The sequence below is a fragment of the Myotis lucifugus genome, unplaced genomic scaffold (genome assembly GCF_000147115.1).
Source record: "Myotis lucifugus unplaced genomic scaffold, Myoluc2.0 scaffold_333, whole genome shotgun sequence".
Classification (NCBI taxonomy): Eukaryota; Metazoa; Chordata; class Mammalia; order Chiroptera; family Vespertilionidae; genus Myotis; species Myotis lucifugus.
In genome coordinates this window covers 1,169,496-1,193,733 of record NW_005871381.1, presented here as the reverse complement: position 1 = coordinate 1,193,733, position 24,238 = coordinate 1,169,496, and the positions used below count along the sequence as shown (strand labels likewise).

General features: G+C 46.3%; 1 protein-coding gene across 1 annotated transcript in view; it reads left to right on the top strand.

Annotated features, from left to right (window-relative positions):
- The window catches only part of DOCK2 (dedicator of cytokinesis 2), a gene marked incomplete at its 5' end in the record, with an annotated part of 352,195 nt that overhangs the window by 24,623 nt on the left and 303,334 nt on the right, over positions 1-24,238 (top strand). The window contains 5 exon segments of the mRNA XM_023764503.1: positions 297-480; positions 721-818; positions 2,533-2,622; positions 3,674-3,774; positions 4,626-4,760. Coding sequence (XP_023620271.1) covers positions 297-480; positions 721-818; positions 2,533-2,622; positions 3,674-3,774; positions 4,626-4,760 — 608 coding nt within the window.

The window sequence follows — 24,238 nt, the reverse complement described above, 5'->3', positions numbered from 1 at the left end:
GAAAAATTAGGATGAATGCAATGTCCTATCTGGAAAATTTTCCATTTCCTTTTGCCCTTAATGTTGTCCACAGAGCCTCTAACTGGCTGATCAACCCCTTCTCCATGAATGTAATCTGGGTTCCTGCCTGTTTTTGGAGAAGCTGCTCTGCCTTAGCAGATAGTCATTACTTCTCCGATGGCTTCCCCATGATTTCCGACCCTCCCCACCTTACAATGTGTGATGTGGCCACTGCAAGCTCAGTCTGTTGGGTGTCTACCCTTGGGTCGGGGAAGTAAACAAGGTGCTGTTTCCAGGGGGACAGCAAGAAGATGGAGGATGCCAGCGCCTGCCTGACTCTGCCTTCATATCGGCACCACATGGAAAACAAGGGGGCCACTCTGAGTCGAAGCTCCAGCAGTGTTGGGGGGCTCTCCGTCAGCTCCCGGGATGTGTTTTCCATTTCCACCCTAGTGTGCTCCACAAAGCTCACCCAGAACGGTAGGTGTGTGTGTGTGAGTGTGGGTGCGTGCGTGCATGTGCGTGTGCGCATGCATATAAGTGTGCCTGTGTGTGTGTGCCTGTGTGTGTGTGCATGCACTTGTGCATGTGTGTGCCTGTGTGCATGCCTGTGCGTGTGTGCGTGCATATGTGCATGTGTGTACCTGTGCCTGTGCCATGCATGTGTATGTGTGCACAAACCCAGTGATGGTAACTGTACCTGTCTGCACTCTGTCCTAGTGGGCTTGCTGGGTTTGCTGAAGTGGCGAATGAAGCCTCAACTACTGCAGGAGAATTTAGAGAAATTGAAGATTGTGGATGGAGAGGAGGTGGTGAAGGTCGGTATTCATCCACTAGTAACAGAGCTGGGAATCGCAAGTGGCTTTGGGGGGCAGGGGGAGGAAAGTGTTGAAGGGGATGGGACAGCTTTTTCTCGTTACTGGGAAATCTGGGGATGATTTGGTCCAATGACACTGAATGTGAAGTTGCAGAAAAGTATCTTTGTGCTCAGTTTCTGGAAAATGATCAGTATGGGTGTAGATCCCAGCTCACCTGCTTGCCAACTCCATGTGATAATAGTATGAATAGGACATATTTCTCAGGGTTGTTGTGAGCATTCAAGGTGATGATATTTAAAAATTACTCAGCACAGTCTCTCACACAGAGTACCCAATAATTGAACGAAAACACACGACATATACAAAGTTCATTAAAAGGTAACTATTAATTTTGTTGTCATAAAGTACTGTAGCAGTATGATCTCTTAGTGCTACCTACACATTATTGTCAGAAATAACACAGTACTGTTGGTTTCCACAGCTTGAGGGCATTATGCTTTAAACACGAGAATGGGAAGGACACCAGGGCTCACATTTTAAGTGAAACAAGCAGAAAAAATGCAAATGCCAGCTGTATTGTCATGTCCACCTGGTGGTGGAGAATACAGCGTCTGAAGTTCAGGTCTAATTAAAGCCACCCTCATCTCTGGCACCATGACTTGGGGCGAGTGTTTCCTGGAGGTCCCAGTGAGGGTAATCTTGTTTCCACCAGGAACTTGGTGCAGCTAGAAGCTCCGAGATTCAGCATCTTTATACGGTCGCTCTGTGTTTTGAGGACTCTAGGAAATACTGACCCGCCCCTTAGGAGGGAGGGGTAACACACGTTAGTTAATTTCCCATGCATGCAGAAACATGGTTGAATGTCCAGATCAGTTCTTTAAATGGTTGGTATCGACCTGCCTACCTGGTTCACCGACGGCAGAGAGGTTCCCAAAACAGCCTTTCATAGGGTCTGTCACTTTTGAGCAGCTTAGAGAAGACATCTGGGAGTGAATTCCACTGTCTCCTTTTTGCATTATTTTTTAAAGTTTTTTTTAATTGAATTATAATGCATAAACAATAAAATATGTACAGAGCACTTATTCTAAAAGTACAATTCAACGTATAGGGTGGGGCAAAAGAAAGTTTACAGTTGTGAGTATGCAAAACACACAGTTTATTCTTGTACTATTATTTATTAATTAGTATATTATCTTCTATAAAACAACTGTAAACCTACTTTTGCCCTTCCATGCATTATTATACATGTACATTCCCATGTACCCACTACCTAGATGAGATACAGAACATTTTAGCATTGTGGTAGGTTCCCTCATACCCATCTCAGTCAGTACCCACTCGGGGAGCTGACTGCCATCACCATTGATGGGCTTTTGTCTATTCTTGAATTTCATAAAAATAGAGTAATACAGAATGTACATGTTTGTGTCTGACTTATCTCACTGCACACAATGCTCAGGAGAAGTAGTTGGCTCTTTTTTTATCACTGTGCTTTTATTTATTTCTGCAGTGTGAAAATGCCACCCTTTATTCATCCACGGTGCTTCTGTTGGTGGACAGGTGGGGTGCTCCGAGTCCTGGTTCATGTGAACTTGGACCCCTTGACCATGGCGCATGGTGGATGTGTGCTCTCAGTCTCTGTGGTCTACACTGAGAAGTGGATTTCTGAGTCACCTACACTCTTTCTTAATGCGCCCTTCATTATTTTGTCCAGTTTCTCCAAGATACTCTGGATGCCCTCTTCAACATCATGATGGAGCATTCTCAGAGTAACGAGTATGACATCCTCGTCTTTGATGCTTTGGTAAGGGAGAGGATGGGTTTGTGGCATAGACATCAATGTGTGTCTCACTGAGAGAATCCTGAGAACATATAGCTCTTGTGGCCCTTTTCATGACTCTTTTGGAGGAATTGTCACGTTAGGCAACCAGGCCAATGAATGAGCTGCTGTTCCCTTTCATTAGCTTGGAGTGGATGCCTGGGCAGAATGCGTGAAAGGGGAATCTTCAATGTTGATGTCAGAGTGGCACTGGGTGAAAGTACATGAAGCTGGATACCATGAGTAACCGAGTTGGCTTTCCATGAATGCAGGGAGCTGGTCTCTGGTCAGGTTGTGAAGGACCCACAGTGTATCTTAACTATCCTTTCCCTTCTTTTTCTTCATAGTCTCCAACTCACCAGAGCACTACGCTCACTCTTTCTACCCAGAACCTTTCATGGGGGTATGCCATCCAGATCTTTCTCCTTTCCCTCTTTCCAAATGGTCTCTTCCTTCTCTTGCTGTCCTAATTCACGTTCCTCAGTGTCATGTCAAAATAAACATAAGAAACATTTGAATTAGGGGATATCAGTGACCAGCAGAGTGTTAATGTGTTAATCCCTTATGTCAGTGACATTTATGTTTATGAAGAGGTTGCTTGGAGACAACTGTGACTTAGAGCTTCCCAAGAGGGCCTGGAAAGCTAGCTCGAAGGAAAGATGTTCTCTGACAAAAAGATCCTTTGTTCAACCACTTAGGGAAGTGCTGAACATTGCATGGCCCTCTCGGAGAGTCATGATGCACATAGATATATTAAAGACTCTGATAAGTCCTGCAATAAAGAAGGCAATCTAAGGATGACAACCTGAGATTTCCCAAACTTATCTCACCAAGAAACCTTTGTATCTTATGCTCTGTAGCACACTGCATGAAACACTTTTTAGGAGAGATACCACCTTAATGAAAAGGACTAAAGATATATTAGCGAGCTAATTCCTGGGTAAAAATTTTTGCTAGGGGTTCGGTTATGCCATGTGACTATGGCTTCCTGCCCTAGGTCTGTCCTGAAAACACTGATTCTTTGTCTTTGCCTTAGATCTACATAATTGGACTCATTGCTGACCGGAAATTCCAGCATTTCAACACCGTTCTGGAGGCTTACATTCAACAGCATTTCAGTGCTACCTTGGCTTATAAGTAAGTGACTGTGTGCCTCCTGCTTTCCCTGCCAGGATGCCTAAGGCACAAGGAACTTGAGTATTTTCCTTTTATCACTAGTCTGTGTGAGTTCTCCCTTTTTTGAGAAAATCCAATTTGTGCCTCAGTTATTTGGATTAAATAAAAATATGCAAACCCATTGGTTGAGGTGAATACAGTGGCAGAAGTACATGGAAGTCTTCCTTCCTTTCATTTCCTTTCCTTTCCTTTCCCTCCCTCCCTCCCTCCCTCCCTCCCTCCATTAACTATCAGCAGCTACTTGCCATAAACATTGGGATTCAAAGGCTACAGAGGAGAAAGGCACATGCTCAGTAGATCACTATAGTTTGGGTATAGACAACTGAGGGTCACAGAAGGGAGATGATGCTGGGAGGTTGGTGGAAGCCAGTTTGTGTAGGGGCCTTGGAAGGAGATCAAGTAGTTTGAAGTCTGCCTTGCCGGAAATGAGGAAACATGGAAAGTTTCTAATCAAGGGAGTTCCATGGTATAACAAGAACATTTTCAGCAGGAAGAAAAAGCCGAAAAAGACATTATCACCACCATTATTCCCAATCATATTCTAATTGTGACTAGTTTTTCTAGTCAAAAGATTTTCCTTCCTCACTAGTTTTTTTTTTCTTTGCTGGCTTTTTAGAGGCAGGAAATAATTATTCACTCTCTGTATTAAATATAATTTTAAGCAGAGTTATTTTTATGGTTGTAAATGAGTAAGCTTGGCTGTACCACCACCTTTAACCTTTGATTGAAAGCCTTATAATTTACTGAGCAAAGGAATTACCATGCCGTGGGTTGGGAAGCAACGTATTTTGAAAATATAATCTCTTACTCAGGAAACTGATGACGGTGCTGAAGACTTACTTGGATACCTCCAGCAGAGGGGAGCAATGCGAGCCGATCCTCAGAACCCTCAAAGCTTTGGAATACGTGTTCAAGTTCATCGTTCGGTCGAGGACATTGTTTTCTCAGTGAGTACTTGCTCTGTGAGGGTGATTGATTGGCTTTGCAATTCCTCTGGGGTACAACATTGTGCACGGGAGACACTCTCTTACAAAATGACCACCAGCCTCCCATCAAATACAAATCAAAAACCCAACACAGAGAGTTAGGAATAGGTAATAATTGTTCCTTGTAAGTTTATTTGGGAATAAAAGAAATCTTAGCATGTTGTAGAGTCATGCTCCATCCAATGAACACAATTGGTGATTTGAGGCTCTTCAGCGCTTCATATGATCAGGTTGGTTGTGTGTGATGGGATACAAGAGGAAAACATACTGGGAATGTATTGTCCAGATTCTTAACAGTTCAAATGAAGAACACTCAACTCAAACTGACTTATGGAGAAATAGGACTTTATTATATTTTACATTATTGAAAATGCCAGCTTCAGGCATGGCTGGATCCAGATGCTTACTGTCATTGGGGTAGTCTCTATCTCTCGAGATTTTGGCTCTGCTTTCCTTTGGCTGATTGCTTTCTAAGGCAAGTTTTCCAAAGTTGAAGCTATTTGAAATCTCAAGTTCATGTATTGGCTTAAGCAATTCTAGGTTCCTTGTTGTTTCAGCAAAATCCTATGCTAAGAACTGTGATGGGTCATGTGCTAAGGTCTTAAACCATGTGACCAGGGGAATGAATATGCAGATTGTGTAGTGGTGGTCACATATGCATCTCTGGAGCCTTGAGGTGGTCAGCCATGTCTGGTGTGCACTTGTTTAGTTGGACAAAAGAAAGCAGAAGTCTGTAATCATCATTTGATCATGATGATGGATGGGCCATGATGCCATCATACTCGACGAGGCATCTGAAATGGGTAATCATTTGGGATTCTCAAAACATTTTTTGAGATTTCAGTTAATAAATAGAAAGAGATGAGTGTTTTGCACCATGTCACAAAACATAAGTATCTGTTTCAATTCCTCTAGCTTGTCAGTGTGTCAAGGCAGAGACTGTGCATTAATTAAAATCTTAGGGGTATTCTTGCAAGTTGGAGGGATACTTGTAAATTATTTGAAATCCAAATAGAAGACAACTGTGGGTCTTTCAAAGGGTTGAGTTTCTTGGAGGAGTTCAAAGATGCAAACATTGTACTTCTAGATGAACAGGCAAGGATATCTTATTTCATCTTGCAGGTGAGATCTTCAGATCTACAAGAACAAATTCTTTTCATTTATCATATCTTCTGCCCAATTTTTCCTTTTAGTTTATTTGTTTTATTGTCCTTCTTTTCCTACCTCCTCCCTTCGTCTTCTCCCTCTTAGTTTTTGTCTCTTCCCTCCATAAGCATTTCTACCTTTGCTTTCTTCTCTGCCTCAAGGCGTGTCATCTTGCAGGGCACCTAGCTCTTCACTTAGAGTAAATTCAGTGCTGCTGGAACCGAAGTGACTTTTGGCTTCTTCAGGCGTGGGTGATCCGTTAGCCCTCACTGTATCCCCAGCATAGCATACAAAACACCATTGACAGTCAGAACTGCCTGCCGGATGAAGTCCATTTGGGGGACTACAAGAAGGAATTTGGTGAGAAGAGATGTCTCTAAGGTAACCGAGGCATAATCTTGGATCCATTTTCATGAACATATATGTAGGCAGATCTGCAGGGAGGGTCTAGGACAGCAGTTCTCAACCTGTGGGTCACGACCCCTTTGGGGGTAGCCTAAGACCATCGGAAAACACATATGTAATTACATATTGTTTTTGTGATTAATCACTATGCTTTAATTATGTTCAATTTGTAACAATGAAAATACATCCTGCATATCAGGTATTTACATGACGATTCATAACAGTAGCAAAATTACAGTTATGAAGTAGCAACGAAAATAATTTTATGGTTGGGGGTCACCACAACATGAGGAACTGTATTAAAGGGTCGTGGCATTCAGAAGGTTGAGAACCACTGGTCTAGGACCTCATGCTGAGGGAAAGTAGATTCCCTGTGTCTTGTTCATTTTCGAATCTTTAGCAGTGGTTTGCCCTCCAGTGGATTCTGAGGACATTGGGAAGTAGTGGGGGGATTTTCCCTATATTCAGAGAGCATTTCATTTAGGAAACTGGAAAGGAGAAGGTTCAACACGTTGCGATTTATTAGCCAGCTGGTGGAAAAATGTAACAGTGATCGCTTTGGGGGCTTATTGTGTCTGGTATTGTGTTTGTTTCCTGCCATTCCTTTGTTCTATTTCCTCATGTGCATAACTGCAGCGGGTCCAGCTCCCATTGGCTGTTCCCTGGCCATCTGTCTTTGCACACACCGCACATGAGCATGCAAGGGCTGGTGGTTTTCCTGGGTCTGTTTCCAGGGTGCAGTTGGGTAAGGGAAGAAGAGAAGATGGTGACAAGAATGGGAACTTTTTGGGGATTATTCATTTCTATCACAGCCAAAGGAAGCGATTTTCCTGGCCCTTCTTCTTGGGTCAGTAGCTGCTGAGTCCCAGTCCAGGACAGGTGTCTTGGGGCACATACCTGTGCCGTAGCTGCAACGGAGGCTGGCAGAGCCATTTGAGCTTCTGCCAAAGGGAGGCCAGCTTACAAATATGGGAAATTCCTAAATTGTAGGAACGTGTGCCAAAGATGTTGGGTGGCCATCAATCGGACCAATATCTACTAAGCTTTTCTGGAATGACTGAGCCCCTGGGCGATATGGCGCAGAGCGAGGAACACTCAGAAAGAGCTGAAATGATTATCTTCTAGGCATTGAGCTTCTGTACAAAACTCCTTGCAGTGCCTTTTATCCTAAAGCTCAGGCAGCCAGCTGAGCTGATCCCCAGGGTTTCTGAGCCGTGGAATCACTCAGAGTCAATAGCAGCCTGTGTGTCCCTGATCCGCATTGTGGGCACTGGCTAGCAGTCTCTGCTGCTGGCATGTAGCAATGAGACCGCAGTGCCATGGGCTATGGGACAGGAGGCAGTGTGGGGTGATGATTAGTGTTGAATAGTTGGCTCAGTGATGGTTAGTGTTCACATTGGACAGGCCTTGGATCACATTTCTTTTTTTTTTTTTAAATATATATTTTATTGATTTTTTACAGAGAGGAAGGGAAAGGGATAGAGAGTTAGAAACATCGATGAGAGAGAAGCATCAACCAGCTGCCTCCTGCACACCCCCTACAGGGGATGTGCCCGCAACCAAGGTACATGCCCTTGACCGGAATCGAACCTGGGACCCCTCAGTCCCCAGGCCAACGCTCTATCCACTGAGCCAAACCGGCTAGGGCGGGATCACATTTCTATCCCTCTAAGTGCCTGGCTTACAAACCCAGCCTCTCTGAGCCTGTTTCCTCATCCATAAATGGGGATCAACGGGCTCTTAGTGTTTTGATGATGAAATGAGATTCATGTACAAAACTTCTCCATGTAGTATCTGGTGCTTATTCCACAGGCATAATAAATGTCTTCACCCAGGAGAGAGACAGGGTGCTGGTTTCAGAGTTTCAGATTTAAATCAGTAAGAGGGAGGTCTGTTTCTTGATTCATTCTCCAGATTTGGCCTACCGACCATGCTATCCTACACATTTCTTGCTGTTCATTTCTTAAGGGGAGGGGATACCTTTACCAGGTGTCTGTGCTCTTTGAGGTCCACAATGAAGGGGCTTTTACAGCCCCATGAACTCACCTTGGTCTGCTGCTGGCACATTGGGTGGGCCCTGCTTATGTCTGCTGCTTCCACTTCTGTGTGTGTGCGTGCGTGTGTGTGTGTGTGTGTGCGCGCGCGCACGCGCACACACTCAGGCCCCTGTGGCCCAAGCCACCCAGCTCTCTGTCCCTGGCTTGCTCTGCTGTCCTTTGCATCATGCCTTCTGCTCTGTTGCAGACCTGCTTATGCAGTTCCAGCGCCCTCCTCCTTCTCCATGTAATCCCAGCCTCCTGGGCTGCTCTGCCATCCACAAACGCCATCTCCACCCCTGTGCTGATGAGAGGCAGTCAGCTCAGTGGTTAAAGGCACAGTCTCCAGAGCTAGGCTCCCTGGATTTGAGTTCTACATTTGAATTTCAGCACCACTACTTACTAGCATTTGTGACCTTGGGCAAATTATTTCATCTGCCCAGAGCTCAGTTTTCTCATATGTAAAAGAGGCCTGTAAAAACCCTTGCAGGGCTGGTGTGCAGACTAATGAGCTAATGTAGCAGGCACTTAGCACAGTGCCTGTCAAACAGCAGGTGCCCACGATTATTATTATTGCCAAGTGCATTTCACTCATTGGCTCCATCAGTCTTCACAAAAGTCCCATGGAGAATCTCATGTCCTGACTTCATCTCCTCCTACTCCCCGCTCACTCCGTGCCAGCCTCACACGCCTTCCCTGCTGTGGCTCAGACTCCTGACTCGGGCCTTTGCACCCTTCCCCAGATATCTGCTCGCTCACGCCCTGGCCTCTTTCTCATCTTTGCTCCCATGTCTCCTCAGGACCCTATTTACAATGCAAACCCTGCCCAGCACTCCCGTTGCCCTGCCCCCCTGCTTTCTGTCTTACTTCTCCTCCCCACAGAACCAATCACACGTGAACATGCTCTATACAATTAGTTATGCTTTTGTTTCTGCTCTCTCTCTGTTAGAGTGTCAGCTTTGTTTCCTACTGTATCCCACGCACTGAGAACAGCGCCCGGCACATGGCTGGCATTCATTCCACGTGAAATGGGTCAGTACCTCTTCCCTTTCATAGATCAGGGAATGGGGGCTTAGATTCAAGCTCAGAGGTCACACAGCTAAGCATCAGCAGAACCAGGCTCCATAATTGCACCTCATCTGATGAAGCCAACTTAAGAACCGAACCTTTTCCGGGCCATGCCCAGTGAAATGTGGGTGGGTTGGGGAGGGGCTGTCCCGAGACAGAGCCGCACTGCCCAGGAGTGTGGGCTTCCTGGATGCTGGCAGGGCTGCTGAGAGGCACAAGGCTGCTCCGGCTCAGGTGTGGTCATCCCCAAGCACAGAGGGTTTCAATAAAGAAAGCGATGATTAGGAGGAGTTTCAGGAAAGGCGTCCTTACCAATATGGCGAAGCTGTCCAGGCAACCGTGACTCTATCCACGGACCCTCCCGAGGAATGAGTAAAGAAGAGCTGACAAAGGGCCAGCCCAGGTGAGCTCACACTCACTCGTCAGGAAAAGAGAAACACACTCAGCATCCCCATGGGCGCAACAGTGTCTCCAGGCATGGTCCTGCTCCCGGCCTTCATCTGGGGGCCGGAAGGCAGGCCGTGGTTTGCCTGCCCTGGGGCTGCAGCTCCACTAGCACAGGCCCCACAGGGCACGGTTCAGGCCTGCAGTGTGCAGTCCGTCTGGTTCCCTTGCCAGGGCCAGGCATCCTCGCCCTTTCTCTAATTGCCTTCAGCGCCAGGATGCTCTGGGAGGCTCCCGTTAGCCTTTTTATTTTGCCTCTTGCTTTATTCCGCCCATTCCCAGCCTCCTCCTCACCCAGCCACCAGCTCAGTTTTTTTCTTATGTAAATATCATATGCTAGTTTATCCTCCAGGTCATGAATATGTTAGGAGGCAAGATTGTCTGAATAAAGCTCAAGGGTGCTCAGTGTCGCCTGCAGGTGGAGGAATGCATAAGCCTCTGCCTTTTAAACAAAAATGAATTTAACTCGAAGGTACTTGCCAGTATGATTTTTCATTGTTCACGTATGACTAAATATTAAAATGTACTCATTTGTTTATGCCGAGCCTGGACCGGAATGCTGGTTTCATCGCTATTTCTGTGTCTCCTGCATGTAATTCGTGTGCATGTTAATGCCAGTTATTCCTATGGAAGCCTCTGTTTTGGGTTTTGAATACAGTTTCACTTTTCGATGACAGTAATGGCTCAGTGAACTGCACAATTGCAGCTAATGGAATTATTTCATGATATCATTAATTTGGCGTCAGATCAGGATGGAAGAGTAAACTGTCATCAAAGGATATTGTCAAACAGTCACTTCCCTTTAATTTATTATCTGCTTTATGAGTTGCTACAGTGCAGAGTGGGGGCTAACAGCCCATTTCTTATAAACACAGGAAAGGGCATTGTATTTCGTTAAGTCGCCGTTATTATAACATGAAATGTGCCTACGCTTGCATTTTTAAGCAGTCCTCTTTCCCCTTTGCATGTGGGAATATTGATAAACTTTTATTGGGCATCTATTTTGTGCTAGGGACTTTGAGTGCTGGAAACTCTGAAACGAATGTCAGACTTCCTCAAGTGGCAACAATCTAGTGGGAAAGACAGATGCGCAGACCAGCAATCAAATCCTAGCTCCCTGGAAAAGCAATGATCATCAGTATATGACAATGGAGGCTTGCAAATGGTTCCTGGGGGCAGAGAGGTTTGAGTGACAAACCTCAGGAGGCTTGGTAATTCTCAGAGGAGATGATGTTTTAAACTAGACATTGAAAGGCATTTAAGAAGCCTGGCCATGGGAGAAAAGAGAACCAAGTACGAATAGTCCCCTCTTTACGATGCTTTGACTTACAATTTTTGAACTTGACAATGGTGCAAAAGTGACAAACTTTCAGTAGAAACCCTACTTTGAATTTAGAATGTCGATTTTTCCTGGGCTAGTGATACGTTGTAGGACACTCTCTGGTGATGCTGGGCAGCTCCCAGTCAGCCCCGCATTCACAAGGGTAAACAAATGATACTCTGCCTAGTAGTCATTGTGCTCGATGACTTGGCCCAACTGTAGGCTAATGTACGTGTTCTGAGCATGTTCATGGTAGGCTAGGCTGAGCTATGATGTTTGGATAGGCTAGTATATTAAATGCCTTTCAAATGATGATATTTTCAACTAACAGTGGTTTACTGGGATGTAATCCCATCGTGAGTCAAGGGCACCTGTAGAGGGAACAACATGAAATAGAACTTCCCGTTCTGCGACGCTGAGGCCCCACTTCGGAAGCCTCTCCTCTGTGCCTGGCCCTGTGTCACTTTTCACTTCCCCTCACTCAATACCTAGAACAACTCTGCAAAGTATAGGCATTCTCATTTCCATTTTACAGAAGGGAAGTGGAGGCCCAGAAAGGTGTAAAAAGTGAGTCCAGGTGACAGAGCTAGATGTTGGCAGGAAGGGACGTGACCGCAAAGCCTAGGTTTTTGTACTAGCCCGTGCCCAGCATGAAGAGCACGATGTGGAGAAGAGCAGCTAGTGGGTGAAGCTGGGCTGGTGGAGGAGTTGGGTGATGTGTCCGAAGACGTGGGCTCCGGCTAGACTGAGAGATGTCTTGAATGTCAGGCCAAGGAGTTGGACCTCATCCTCTCTGCCGGGGATATTGGCATAGATGCTACCCTCTGTCCTCAGAGCACAGAGTGAATACCCCAGAGGGTGTACAAATTCTTTGGGATCAGGTAAAAATATTAAAATTTGTTTTATTTTGTCCAAGATGCACAAATTGAACTCTATAAACATTTGACTTATAATTTAGAATAGTTCGTGGATATAATTTATAAATAAATAAGCATCTATTGAGAATCGTGCTTCAAGTTCTTTTGTCATAGGAGCAGTTTGGAAACGCCCTGCTTTGGGGTCCCAAAGCAGATCAACACGATCGAATCCATGTTTTAGAAAGATGACTGCAGAACTAATGTGATGTTGTCCAGGGGTGGAGGGGAGACAGGAGATCAATAACGAAGCTGTTGCCGTAATCTGGACAAGAGACTTGAACTGAGTTCATCTCAGTGGGGCAGGGGAAGAAGAGGAAGAAGGTGAAGGTTGATAGAGGGCAGGATTGCCCATCTAATGGAATGTGGGAGTGAATTGAAGGAGATGGCTGATCCGAGGCTGGACCGTGGGGCCCGTGGGATCAGGCATTGCTCACCAGCATGATGAGGGCTGGGAGGAGCAGGTGTGGGGCACTTTAAGTTTGAGGTGCTTCTTGGCACAGCCAGATGGAGATGTACAGCAGACAGATATAGATTTGCAGTGTAGGAGAGTTGGGATACAGGTACAGTTTGTCACAAATTGATCCCAAGAGGTACCTGAAGCTACAGCATAAGGTGAGCAATACCCTAAAACTCAGGATGAAATGCAGGAGAGAAGCATGTTGAAGGGATGGATGAGGAGAGTCCCAGGGAGGCTTGGGCTCCAGGATCCAGGAAAGGATGTGTATCCAGGAGAGGGTATAGCAGCAATATAACTGCTGCCGTGAGGTCATGGGGACTGAGGACTGAGGACTGGCCAGAGCAAGGTATTTTGCAATTAGGAGGACTTTGGGGAATTAGCCAATCCTTTCCCAGAGTTTAGCATCTTTCCTGATATCCAGTCAGGAGGCCATCTGGGAGCCGAGGGATCAGGTGCAATAGATGTACCATCATCTGCATGTGAATTAGGTCCATTGTGGTTGTCCTTTGCCTGGTGCAATCCTGGACTGGCTTCCCCTGTGGATCCTTCAGAGGCCTACGAAACTCATTCTGATTTGGCGCCAACCTCAGTCTCCGCTCACAGCAAAGTGTAAGACATTCATCTTGTCGGCTTCCATTGTCCCTTTAAATGGCTTAATTTTGCAGAACAGGACTGTCTGTGCTATAGATAGTTAAGGGAAAAGCCATGGAGGACTCTCTCAGGTGGAAGCGGGAGCTGCTTTCCTTTCCTTGTTAACTCCTCGTGCAGAGTCTGGGAGCCAGTGTGCTGGCAGAGTCCTGGCCTCCGCACAGAGAGGGCGATTTTTGTCAAACACTGGCACTGACAATTCCTCAGAGGATGGCTGAGGTGGGAGATCAATTACCCGAATAAATGTATAGGCGTAGGAAATGTGTTTGTAAATTCCTGGTAACCAAATATGAACATGCAGGACGGTAAAGGGTCCATCCAGTTTGCCAGAGGGTGAAACTCACCACATTAACGTAACCGTCAGGGATGCCCAGCCGAATCAGGACGGCTGGGTGTACTTTGTGACCCCCAAAGCAGAATTTGTTCCCTTAATAGGAAATAGTGTGTTGCTCAGTTGTCGGAGTCTTTGGGGTGGATGGGAGATTTAAAGGGACTTACTTGAGAAGTGCATACGTAATAATATGGTGCCCCCCATTGTTATACATTTTAGAGTGTGGCCTCTCCGGAGCCTGAGAAGCCACTGCAGAGCATGGCAAGGGCCCTGCCCTGGCTCACACTGCAGCCTTTGTCGGCTGTATGCATTGCGTGCCTGCTTTTCTGAACCCCAGGACTTTGCCCTTCCCCCCATTTGGGGAGGCATCCATGAGACAGGAGGAATGTGCACCTGATTCACAGGCTGTTCTAGGGCCTGGAAATCTCAAGACGGTAAACAGTTTTTCCTGTACGTGGGTGTCTGTCAACATTTGTAGAATTGCCCCTGGAGCCTACCACCTCTGAAAGGCCTTTAACTCGGCATTTACCGTTCCTTACATTCAGCTTTACCACATCCCATGTTCCATGCACGCTGGGCCCTAAGACTTGCTTTCCCTTCTTACCCCTGGAGTTGGTAATGAAAGTTTCTGTCTAGTCTAAATATTTCTCCAGGGGTGGAGGTTTGGTTCGCATTAATAATGGATTGTTTAGCCAACAAATATTTATTGAGTAGCCACTAGGCCACTCTGCTAGGCACTGTAGATAGGACAGTGAAAGGGATGGCCTCAGGCCTAGACTCCTGGGATTTTTAGTTTAGCTGGGAAGGGAGTCGTTAAGCAGATGGTCATGTATGTGCAAATGAAATCAAGGGAGATGTGTGAGGTGCCCTGGGAGCATGTTAGGAGGTGATCAAATCTGATCATGGCATCAGGGAGGTGTTCTGGAGGATGTGCCATCTGAGCTGTGACTTGGCAGGTGAAGAGGAGGGTGTGGTCAATGAAAATGAAGCTGAAAGGTGGCCCATGGCATAGTAGGGAGCTTGACTCAGTTGAATTGTGGGAAGGCCAAGGTGGCTGGAATTTAGTGACAGAGGGATAGAGTAGCAGGACATTGCCCAGAGGTATAGGAAGGGGCAGACCAGACAGTAAAGATTCTCGAAGGTCAGGTCATGGTTTCTGGACATTATCCTGAGAGGAATGGGGAGCTCCTAAAGGATTTCAAACAGAAGAACGATATGACCACTTGTGTTTGGAAAATGGTCCCTTTGACCAGTGTGTGGAAAAATGATTGAAAGTGTTAAGAGTGAAGGAAAGGATGTGGGTTCAGAGACCCTTATAGGTGAGAGGTGATGGGGATGTGGTTGAAGGTGGTGCTGATAAAGATGGAGTATAGTAAATGGTCTTGGTGACTACAGTTCACAGCACCGTATTATATACTTGGGGGTTGCTAAGAGAGTAGATCTTAAATGTTCCCACCACATACACACACACATACATTATATGGATGTGTTAACTGACCTATGGTGGTCATCATTTCAGAATATATACATGTATCAAATCATCAGGATGTACACCTTACACTTATACAATGTTATCTGTCAACCATATCCCAGTAAAGCTGGGAAATGACGTTTGGGGAAATGGGGCTTGGTGACTGAATGCCACCAGGCTCTTGAAGATTTACTCTACCTATTCCACACTGTTGCCGGGGGACCTATGGGTCATACACGTGCTGGGGAACTCTGCAGATGGGCCGGCTTGGTCTTGGGTGATTGGCATGCTCTACCTGACTCTGACAATGGAAGCCAGTTAAGAATCCTGAAAGTCCCCCCAATGGCAAAGTGGTCCATTTAGAGATGAGGGGACCTGCTAAAGGTCACAGCACTAATTAACGCTGGAGTCTGGTATAGAATTCAGTTCTGGGGATCCAGACCACTGCCCTCTGCTGGCAGCCGGCCTGGCCCTCAGTCATCCTGCTCAAATGAGGTCTCCAGTAACGTACACCTATGTTTGAACTCAATACTTCCTCAGGTGTTCCCAGATTTCAAAACAATTTTATTTCACATGTATTTTTAAAACCAGCACCATTAGTAAGGAAAATGTTAAAAATTCTATTTAACTCCACACACCAAATGCCGAGGCTCTCCGTGGAACAGAGCAGGAAGCCTGGGATTAATTATTCTTCCAGGGAAGCCACAGACTGAAAGGACCAAGTTCAGGTGCTCTTGATATGACCACTGTTTACAGTAATAATACCTTCATGTTTGTCAGGCAAGTATCTCTCTAGCTGGAGTCCGTGCCAGGCACCAGGAGGTAGGCGAACAATCAGCATCTCTCTTCTGCAATTGTAGAGGAAAATCTGCTCCTGTTGTATGACCTTGAGCTAGATGCCCTGCCTCCAGCCCCAGTTCCCACGGTGAGAATGAGAGAATTCAGGAAAGACTTGTGTGTGTGTGGGGGGGGGGGTGCGGAGAAAATTGTTGAGAAAGGAGCTGGAGGGCGAGAAACATTCACCTCAGAGAAATATTCACTTTTTAGAAATGAAATGTAAAATTTACTTGTTTAAAATCAGCATATAATATAAAAGTATATAAGGGAATTATTGACATGCACAATCCTTTTCCTAAGAGATAATGTAATTATTAATTTAATGTGTAGATTTCCAGATTTTACGCTGTGTGTGTGTGTGTGTGTGTGTGTGTGTGATATGTATGTAATCATTCTACAACTTAATTTTTGTTATAACTTGAGATATCAATGACATTTCCTAGGTGATTAAAATACTAAAGGAAGAAATGCTAAGAGAATCAATCAAAACCTAATTTCTTCTTGGTACTCCAACTTAGACCACAGCAGGCCTAAAGAGAAAGAGCTGGAAGTACCTTGCTGAATATTAGCTTCTCTTTCAAGTAGATGAAGCAATCTTTATTATTCCCAAATGTCTTGGAACCAAGGAAATGTATACGTGTGTGTGTATGTGTCTGTCCTTAGGAACTTTGTTTTGGGAACATTCAATTTCTGATTATATTGAGAGGAAAACCCCTCAATACTGATTTTCATGCTAATGGGAAAATTTACTTACTGCAGAATTATGCAACTTAGTTCTTGCCAAATTATATAAAGGCCGCAGCCCCTCTCAGTACAATGAAGGATGGAACGGGGCTCCCATCACACTTGACTCATAACTGAGAGTTCTTGTCAAGGCTTTTGTCTTATTACCTACTTCCTATTAATTTATTACACAGGGTTGCCCTATTTTAAAAGTAAAGTGAATGTTTTTCTTTCATTTCTTCCATATTGCTAACTTCAATTTTTTAAAAAATTTAGGCTATTTAAGCTTCCACTTGAGGTAGTTTTTCTTAGTGATTGCATTCATTTATTGTGTGTTCATTCTAGACTTTTTTTTCAAAACAGGATCTTCACATGTGGAGTTTGTCTTTTCCCTACCAATCATTCTTACGTGGGCTGATTTACAGGAAGAGGGCTGTTGAGTGAAACTTCTTTGCCCTAAGGGGCCCCTGATCCCTTCTCAAATGTCAGAATCTGGAAAAGTAACAGCTCAAGTAGAAATAATCTTGTCACTGCGGAAAGGCTGGTATCAGGAGCTGATCAGAGCATTGCCTGTTGGTTGCTGGTCATGTTCAGTTACATGAAGTCTGCATGCATCTCTTGTCATAGTCCCTTTCTGATTCTTTTTAATCGTTCTAACACAATAGTGCTTTACATTTCAACTTCGTTACCTATGCAAAAATAATTTCTCCGGCCACATTGAGCTGGACAACTCACTCCAGGCTCATTGCAACCAAAATTTCCCATCTTAATCTATAGTTTCTGATTTATTTTGGGTGAATGGACCTCGGTGATAGGGGAAGGGGTGGGGATGGTGACAATGACCATGCAGGGAAGAAGTGAGTCAGGAAGAAGGCCCTCCCATTTATGCATCGTTCCCAGCCCGAATGCTTTGACTTAGATGTGCCTGCTGAGCGCACTGAATGGCTCCTTTCTGTAAGTAGGATCGATAAATGCAAGGATGAGTTTCAGACAAACTCAGCCCCTGATTGGGCTGTAATTATTCTTCATCCCAGACTGGGGGGTGGGGAGGTAGGGAGAGAGAGGTAGAGAGAGAGAGAGAGAAGCAGAGAGGTAGGTAGGTTCTGATCCTAAGAGTGTTATGAATTTTCCAGAGTAAGGACTTTTCTGAAGCCACGAATGGCCTCATGGTTCTTTTGTAAAGTCACTAGTATACACTTGTTCTAATAGAGCGAACTATTGGCTCAGGGTAGAAACATCAGCCAAGTTAGAACTTGGACAGAAAAAGGTTCCAGCCAGTCATTTAGCTTCCCTTGCAGACTCATAACATCATCCCCTAGACAAATAATGCTTTCTTACCACCACCTGCCCTGTTCCAGCCTGGCAATCAGCTATCACTTGTCTCTGTTCCCTGGAGGCAGTATTGCCCAGTGGTTAAAGGAGTGAACTTCAGAGCCAGACACTCTTAGGCTCAAATTCTTACTTGCCATTTACTCCTTGGGTGATCTGATACAGTTAGCACAGTCCTTGGTGCATAGCAAATGCTTAGTAAGTAGTAGCTCTTATTAGCAGTAAAGGTAATAATAATAAAGTCTGCATAGCTGAAGATGACTGTTTATACCACCCTTGAGATCTCGTTTATGTACCATTAGAATTAGCTTAACTGCAGTGAGTTCCAGATTCGTCAGATAATTCTGTATGGCTACGTTGAAGGCACCGAGGTTCATTTCTTTAATAATTTATCATTTGTTAATACATTTGTTTATAACTCACTCTTTTTTGAAAATCTTCATTATTGAAAGTATTACATAGGTTCCCTGTTTCCCCCCCATGGATCCCCTCCAGCCTGCCCCACCCCCCAACCCAGGCCTTCACCACCCTATTGTCTGTGTCCATGGGTTATGCATATGTGCATACAAGGTCTTTGGTTGATTACCTCCCACCCACCCACCCTCCCCCTGTTCTGGGTCTATTGATAGACAAGGGATATTATGGCAGATAGTCTTGCTCTCGGCCTGCATGGAGCTTATACCTAGTGGAAAAGACAGGAAGTGAGTGGAGAAGATAGAGACTGAAGCATTGGGACAGGAAGCCTCAATGGCTGTGGCAGTCATTTCCTTCATCTAAGGAAGTCCACTAAGTGAGTGGCCTCCCTCCCACAGTATTCCTCCAGTGCCCAGCGTCATATTTGGGGGCACAGAAGAATCTTCACTTGTGTGGCAAAGTAACAAAATGGTGTGGTGTGACATGATTGTTTGAGACGTTTCTCTCAGTTCCAGAGATGATCATGGAGACACTTAAAACAGAGATTTCATTTTAAAAACCTTCCAATTAATCCGGTCTTGCTCCCAGGCACTTGCGAAATGCATTAAGTATGTGTCTTGCCAAGATCATATTCAGGCAAAGATGTGACTGGGTGTGGGAGACAGAGGAAAGCTGGGGCCTGGGGCTAATCTCGGGGGCATTTCCATGACTGCTTGGGAGAAAGGAGGCAGGAGGGGGCCAGGCTGTGCTGGTGGCATGGGAACGGGGCTGCCCAGGGCAGAGGGGTGTCACCAGACAGGTGGTCAGTGTCAGCTGGCGCCCCTGCTCCCTCCGCACTTCCATTCCCTTGTTTGTGCCTCTCAAACCGCTTTTTCCTTTTCTCATCTAGAAAATGTATTTAATATCATCTCCCAAATGAGCTAATCCGTGTGAACAATGCAGCAGAGTACCTAACCTTAGAAAGTGCTCAATACTAATGTTAACATCTTATTAACATAGCAAGGGGTGGTGGTGTCAGTGACCCTGTGGGCAAGGTGTGGGTCAGGAAGGAGACCCTCTCATTCATGCCCTGTTCATGCCCTTGAAGCTCTGACATGCTGCACCTGTTGACTTACCTCATGATTTCTCTGGGGACGGGGACTGAGTCCTATGTCTGTCTCCAAGGCAGTGCCTGGCACGCAGTAGGGGCTCAATAAGTGGGACAGTGGCTGTTTTTTTGATGATGCTGATTTCTGTCTCCTTACGAAGCAAAAACGGGTGGGTCTGGAAGAAAAACATGATACAATTTAACAATAGCTAATATGCATTGAGTGTTTACTACGCTAGGCACTGTGCTAATTGCTTTCCATGCATTATTTGATTGTAGGACCACCTTCTCAGGCTACTGCCCTTTTTCCAACGAGAAGGCTGAGCCTTAGGATGATTAAGAAACTTAGCCAGGGCCACCCAACTAGGAAGTGGCCGAGCAGGTGTGGAAACTGCAGTCTCACTGCAATGTCTGTATTGCCTCCAAGAGGTGGGGAAGAGATCAGGAGGATGCCTGTAGAGGTGGCGCAAGGTATAGAGAATGAGACGGGGCGGGGGGCCCAGAAACACGGCCCCTGGATTCTAAGGTGAACCTACCTGCTGCCTTTCCCGCCCCAGGACGCCTTGGTTAGATGCTGCTCCCCTGAACTGGTGGCCTGAGGCTGCCACCTCCATTTCAGGCTGAGAAATGTACCTTTTATGTACCTGTGTGGAAGAGGCGGTGCAAATACTGCACATACCACCCTACGGGGCCCCACTTGCAGTTGGTGTGGGCTCAGCTGTGCACAGTGTCTCCTTAATGAATCACGTGCAGGCTGAGTGGCACTGTAGTTACCTGAGCCCTAGGAGCCCGAGCGCCTACTGCGAGGGGCGGGGTAGGCTGAGGTCGGCCTCATGTGCCCCGGGATGGTACCTTGCAGGTGGATGCAGTTTTTTCTGGTGGCCAGGGCCTTCAGGCCTTCAGCAATCCGTTCCCTGGCACCATCGGCCGGCGTCTGTAGTATCTTCCTAGGCATTCTGAAGCCTGAACAAATGTCTCCCTCCCGAAGCTATAACAGAGACCAGGTGCTACAAGAAGACCTTGGAGCTGCATCTGCTGTGCCCTTGACTTCAAGGCCACACGGAAAGCCTTGCAGAAAGATGAAGCATGATTTTTCTTTGCACTTCAAGCTTCTCTGGGGAGGCCCACAGTGCTGAATGGCCCTCCATCGCCCATTTATTTCTCCCATATAATCTAAAGCCCTGATGTGTTTTTTCTGAGTCACTTTTTCCTCAAAATATTCCTTTCATTTCTGTATACTCGGGTCAGAAAATTTGCCAATATGATCACTTCTCTGCTCAGGAATCAACAGCACAACAAGAATAGCTAATAGTTACTTAACATTTACTAACTGCCTGATACCATATTAAACACTTGAAAGGCATCATCTCACTTATTTTTTTCACCTTGAAGTAACCCTTTGAGCATTATATTTCCATTTTCTCAATAAGGAAGGTAAGATTCAGAGATATCATTTGTCTGAAGCCACAAAGCCAGTGTGTGGAGGAGGCTGGCTGGGTAGCAAAGCCCTTTTCAACTAAATAGCTTTTGTTTCCTTTCTTCTTACCAAAGGTAATCATTTCCTCCAACTTCTTATTCCCACCAAGTAAAACCCCAGGCTTAAAAATCACACACACACACACACACACACACACACACACACACACACGAGCGCGCACACACGCACACTCACTACACCACACGATTGTTAAGACTGCAACAGTTTTGCCTAATGATGTAGCCAGTGTAAAATGCAAGCCATTTCTGCACAGAATCATTCTTTATCCTTTGTGAAACTTAGGCTGGTGTGGAATACATTTCCCTTCCTGACCTAGAGCGTGGTGTTAAGGGACCTACTTGTGACAAAATGACAGTGAGCAGCTTGGGTTCCCCCTGAGGCAGATGCCCCACCCAGTCTTGTCCTTGTGAGTTCTGTGTCATCTGCCCTCCGCCAGGAGGAGGAGCATGCTGAGTTCTGGCTGGAGCTATTCCACTGGAACTGTCTGCGACCTGGAGCAAATCACACGTCTTCTGGCCGAAATTAAATTCAGTTTCCCACAGCTTACAAGTCTCTTTTTCTTCCCACATCAGTCAAATAACATTTCAAAGACAGCAGTGAAGTCAATTCACTTCCCCACCTTGGCCTCAGTTTCCTCACCTGTACAGTGGGAAGCATGGACGAAGTGCTCACTGTTCCTCCCCACGGCTCTTGGTTTAGGACCCAGGAAGTCCATCCCACTCTGTGGAGTTCTGACTAGAAGGGGGCGGTAAGGAACACAACCAGGGCCAGTCTAAGCAAAAAAAGGGGGGATTATTGGGAAGAGTTAAATAACCGGACACAGGAGAGGTCAGGATCCAGGGTAGCTTTAGGGATCTCTTCAGCGGGGGTTCACAGACACTCCCTCCCCCTAGAGCAGTGTCATTAAGGAAAAGCCCATTTGTGCTGGCCCATGTGGCTCAGCAGTTGAGCATAGGCCTATGAATAAGAGGTCACGGTTCAATTCTGGGTCAGGACACATGCCCAGGTTGTGGGCTTGATCCCCAGTGTGGGGCTCTCATCATTGATGTTTCTCTCTCTCCCCCTCCCTTCATATATAGACAAAGGCCATTTTTATGTTTCTCTGTTTAAAAAATATAAATTTTAGAGACAGAGCTACCTAGAACTATTTATTATGGGAGGTGGGTGTGAGTGTAGATAGGGTCAACAGGCAGAAAAAAACTGCCAGAGGTGCCCTAGCCGATTTGACTCAGTGGATAGAGCATTGGCCTGCGGACTAAAGAGTCCCAGGTTCGATCCTGGTCAAGGGCACATGCCCAGGTTGTGGGCTCCATCCCCAGTGGGGGTGTGCAGGAGGCAACCGATCAATGATTCTCTCTCATCATTAATGTTTCTATCTCTCCCTTCCTCCCTCTCCTTTGCTCTTTGAAATCAATAAAAATATATTTAGAAAAAAAAGACTGGTGGTACACACACACACACACACACACACACACACACACACAAGCAAAACCACAAGTAAGTTACAGAGAAAGTCCATACATATGTAAACAATAATGAGTCCCCTGTGGGCAGCCACATCTGGGTATTAAATCTGACCAACAACTGGGATTATGACAGGGATTATGATGTTCATTAAAGATTCTCAGTTGGCTGTGACTGAAGGAAAGAGTAATGGATTTCAAGGGAAAAGGCTTGGGGGATGGCCCTCTATTAGCCCTCCATTAGCTTAGCTTGGGGCACAAAGAAAAACTAGCAGTGCTGTCCCTTGGGGCAACCACCACCCCTTTGAATTAGGATCCTCCCTTCCTCCCTGCCAGACCTGTCCCATCTTTTCCACTTGGATGGGATTCAGGCAACCTCTTGAGCATTGTCTGTGTCCTCGTCTAAGCACTGGGAATGACAAGAAACGTTATTCTTCTGCACCCACAATTAACCACAGCAAGACGAGAGCTGGCATTTACTGGCCCAGCATATACTGGGCACTTCGCCTGTGAGTGGGTCTCCTCACCGTCCATGGGCATAGAGCTGTCACCTGCATTGTGCAGGTGAGAAGCTGAGGCTTGCAGGAATGAAGAGAGGCAGCGAAGTACACGGCTGATGAAAGGCCAGGGTTGAATTCTGGCTCTGTCCTTATTGGGGGGGAGCCCTTGGACATGGTGCTGAAGCTTTGTCAACCTGTAAAATGGGGATAGGGCCCGCCTCATGGTGTGGTTGTGAGGGTAAGTGATTTAGTGTGTATCTGAGGATAGTGCCTGGGGCACAGTGACGTTCTGTAATGCTGGCTATTATCAATAATGTCTGCAGCAAGTCCAGGGCAGAATGGAGACTGGAACCCAGGGCCGGCTGACTGAAGTGCTTCTCTGTGCCATCAGGGAAGGAAGGAGGGGAGAGCAGGGGTAGTCGGAGGGGAGAGAGGAGACATGCTGCTCCCGGACTTCTGGCTCCTTGTCTCTGTGGCCTTGAGGCAGACACCCAGAAGTCAGCGGCGATTGCTGGGCCTGTAATGCACTGCCACGCTCAGCACTGGCTGACCCTTAAGCTTCTTACTCCAGAGGGCTGTAGGAGGGAGTCAGGAGAAAGAGAGAGAGAAAGACTAAAGACAGAGAGAGAGAAGCAGAGACAAACATAGAGCCCCTCACAGACAGAGTGCACAGTGCTCAGAGGTAAACAGAGAGAAGCACACAGAAAGGAAGTGGAGCCCAGCCAGCATGGCTCAGTGGTTAAGCATCGACCTATGAACCTGGAGGTCATGGTTCGATTCCTGGTCAGGGCACATGCCCGGGTTGCAGGCTCAATCCCCAGCGTGGGGCGTGCAAGAGGCAGCCAATGATTCTCTCTCATCATTGATGTTTCTATCTCTCTATCCCTCTTCCTTCCTCTCTGAAATCAATACAAATATATTTTAAAAATAAAAAAAAAGAAAGTAAGTGGAAGAGAAGCAGAAAGGAGAGACGAGAAGGGCGAGGAGGTGGGTGGGGATTTAGTGGAGACAGCGCTGAAGTGGCTGCAAGGGGCCCGTCTGGTTCACAGAGCAAACAAACCTGTAAGTGTGTCGTTTTATCTGCGGGGAGCACGTTCCCCTCAGCCGGCACCCGGGAGCGGAGACTGCGGGGCTGAGACAGGAGACGCTCCTTATCTGCTGGGACAGACGCTTTCCGCTCTGTACTGTGTGCAGGTGCCACAGGTCAGGCCGCGGATATGCCACAGATGATGATAAAGGCTTGTTTGGAGAGGCCTTGCGCTGAGCAACACTCCGAGGCGGGGCCCTGAGGGCGATAAGACTCAGGTTGTGGAGGCTGAGCTACTAGGACAGCGGTCGGCAATC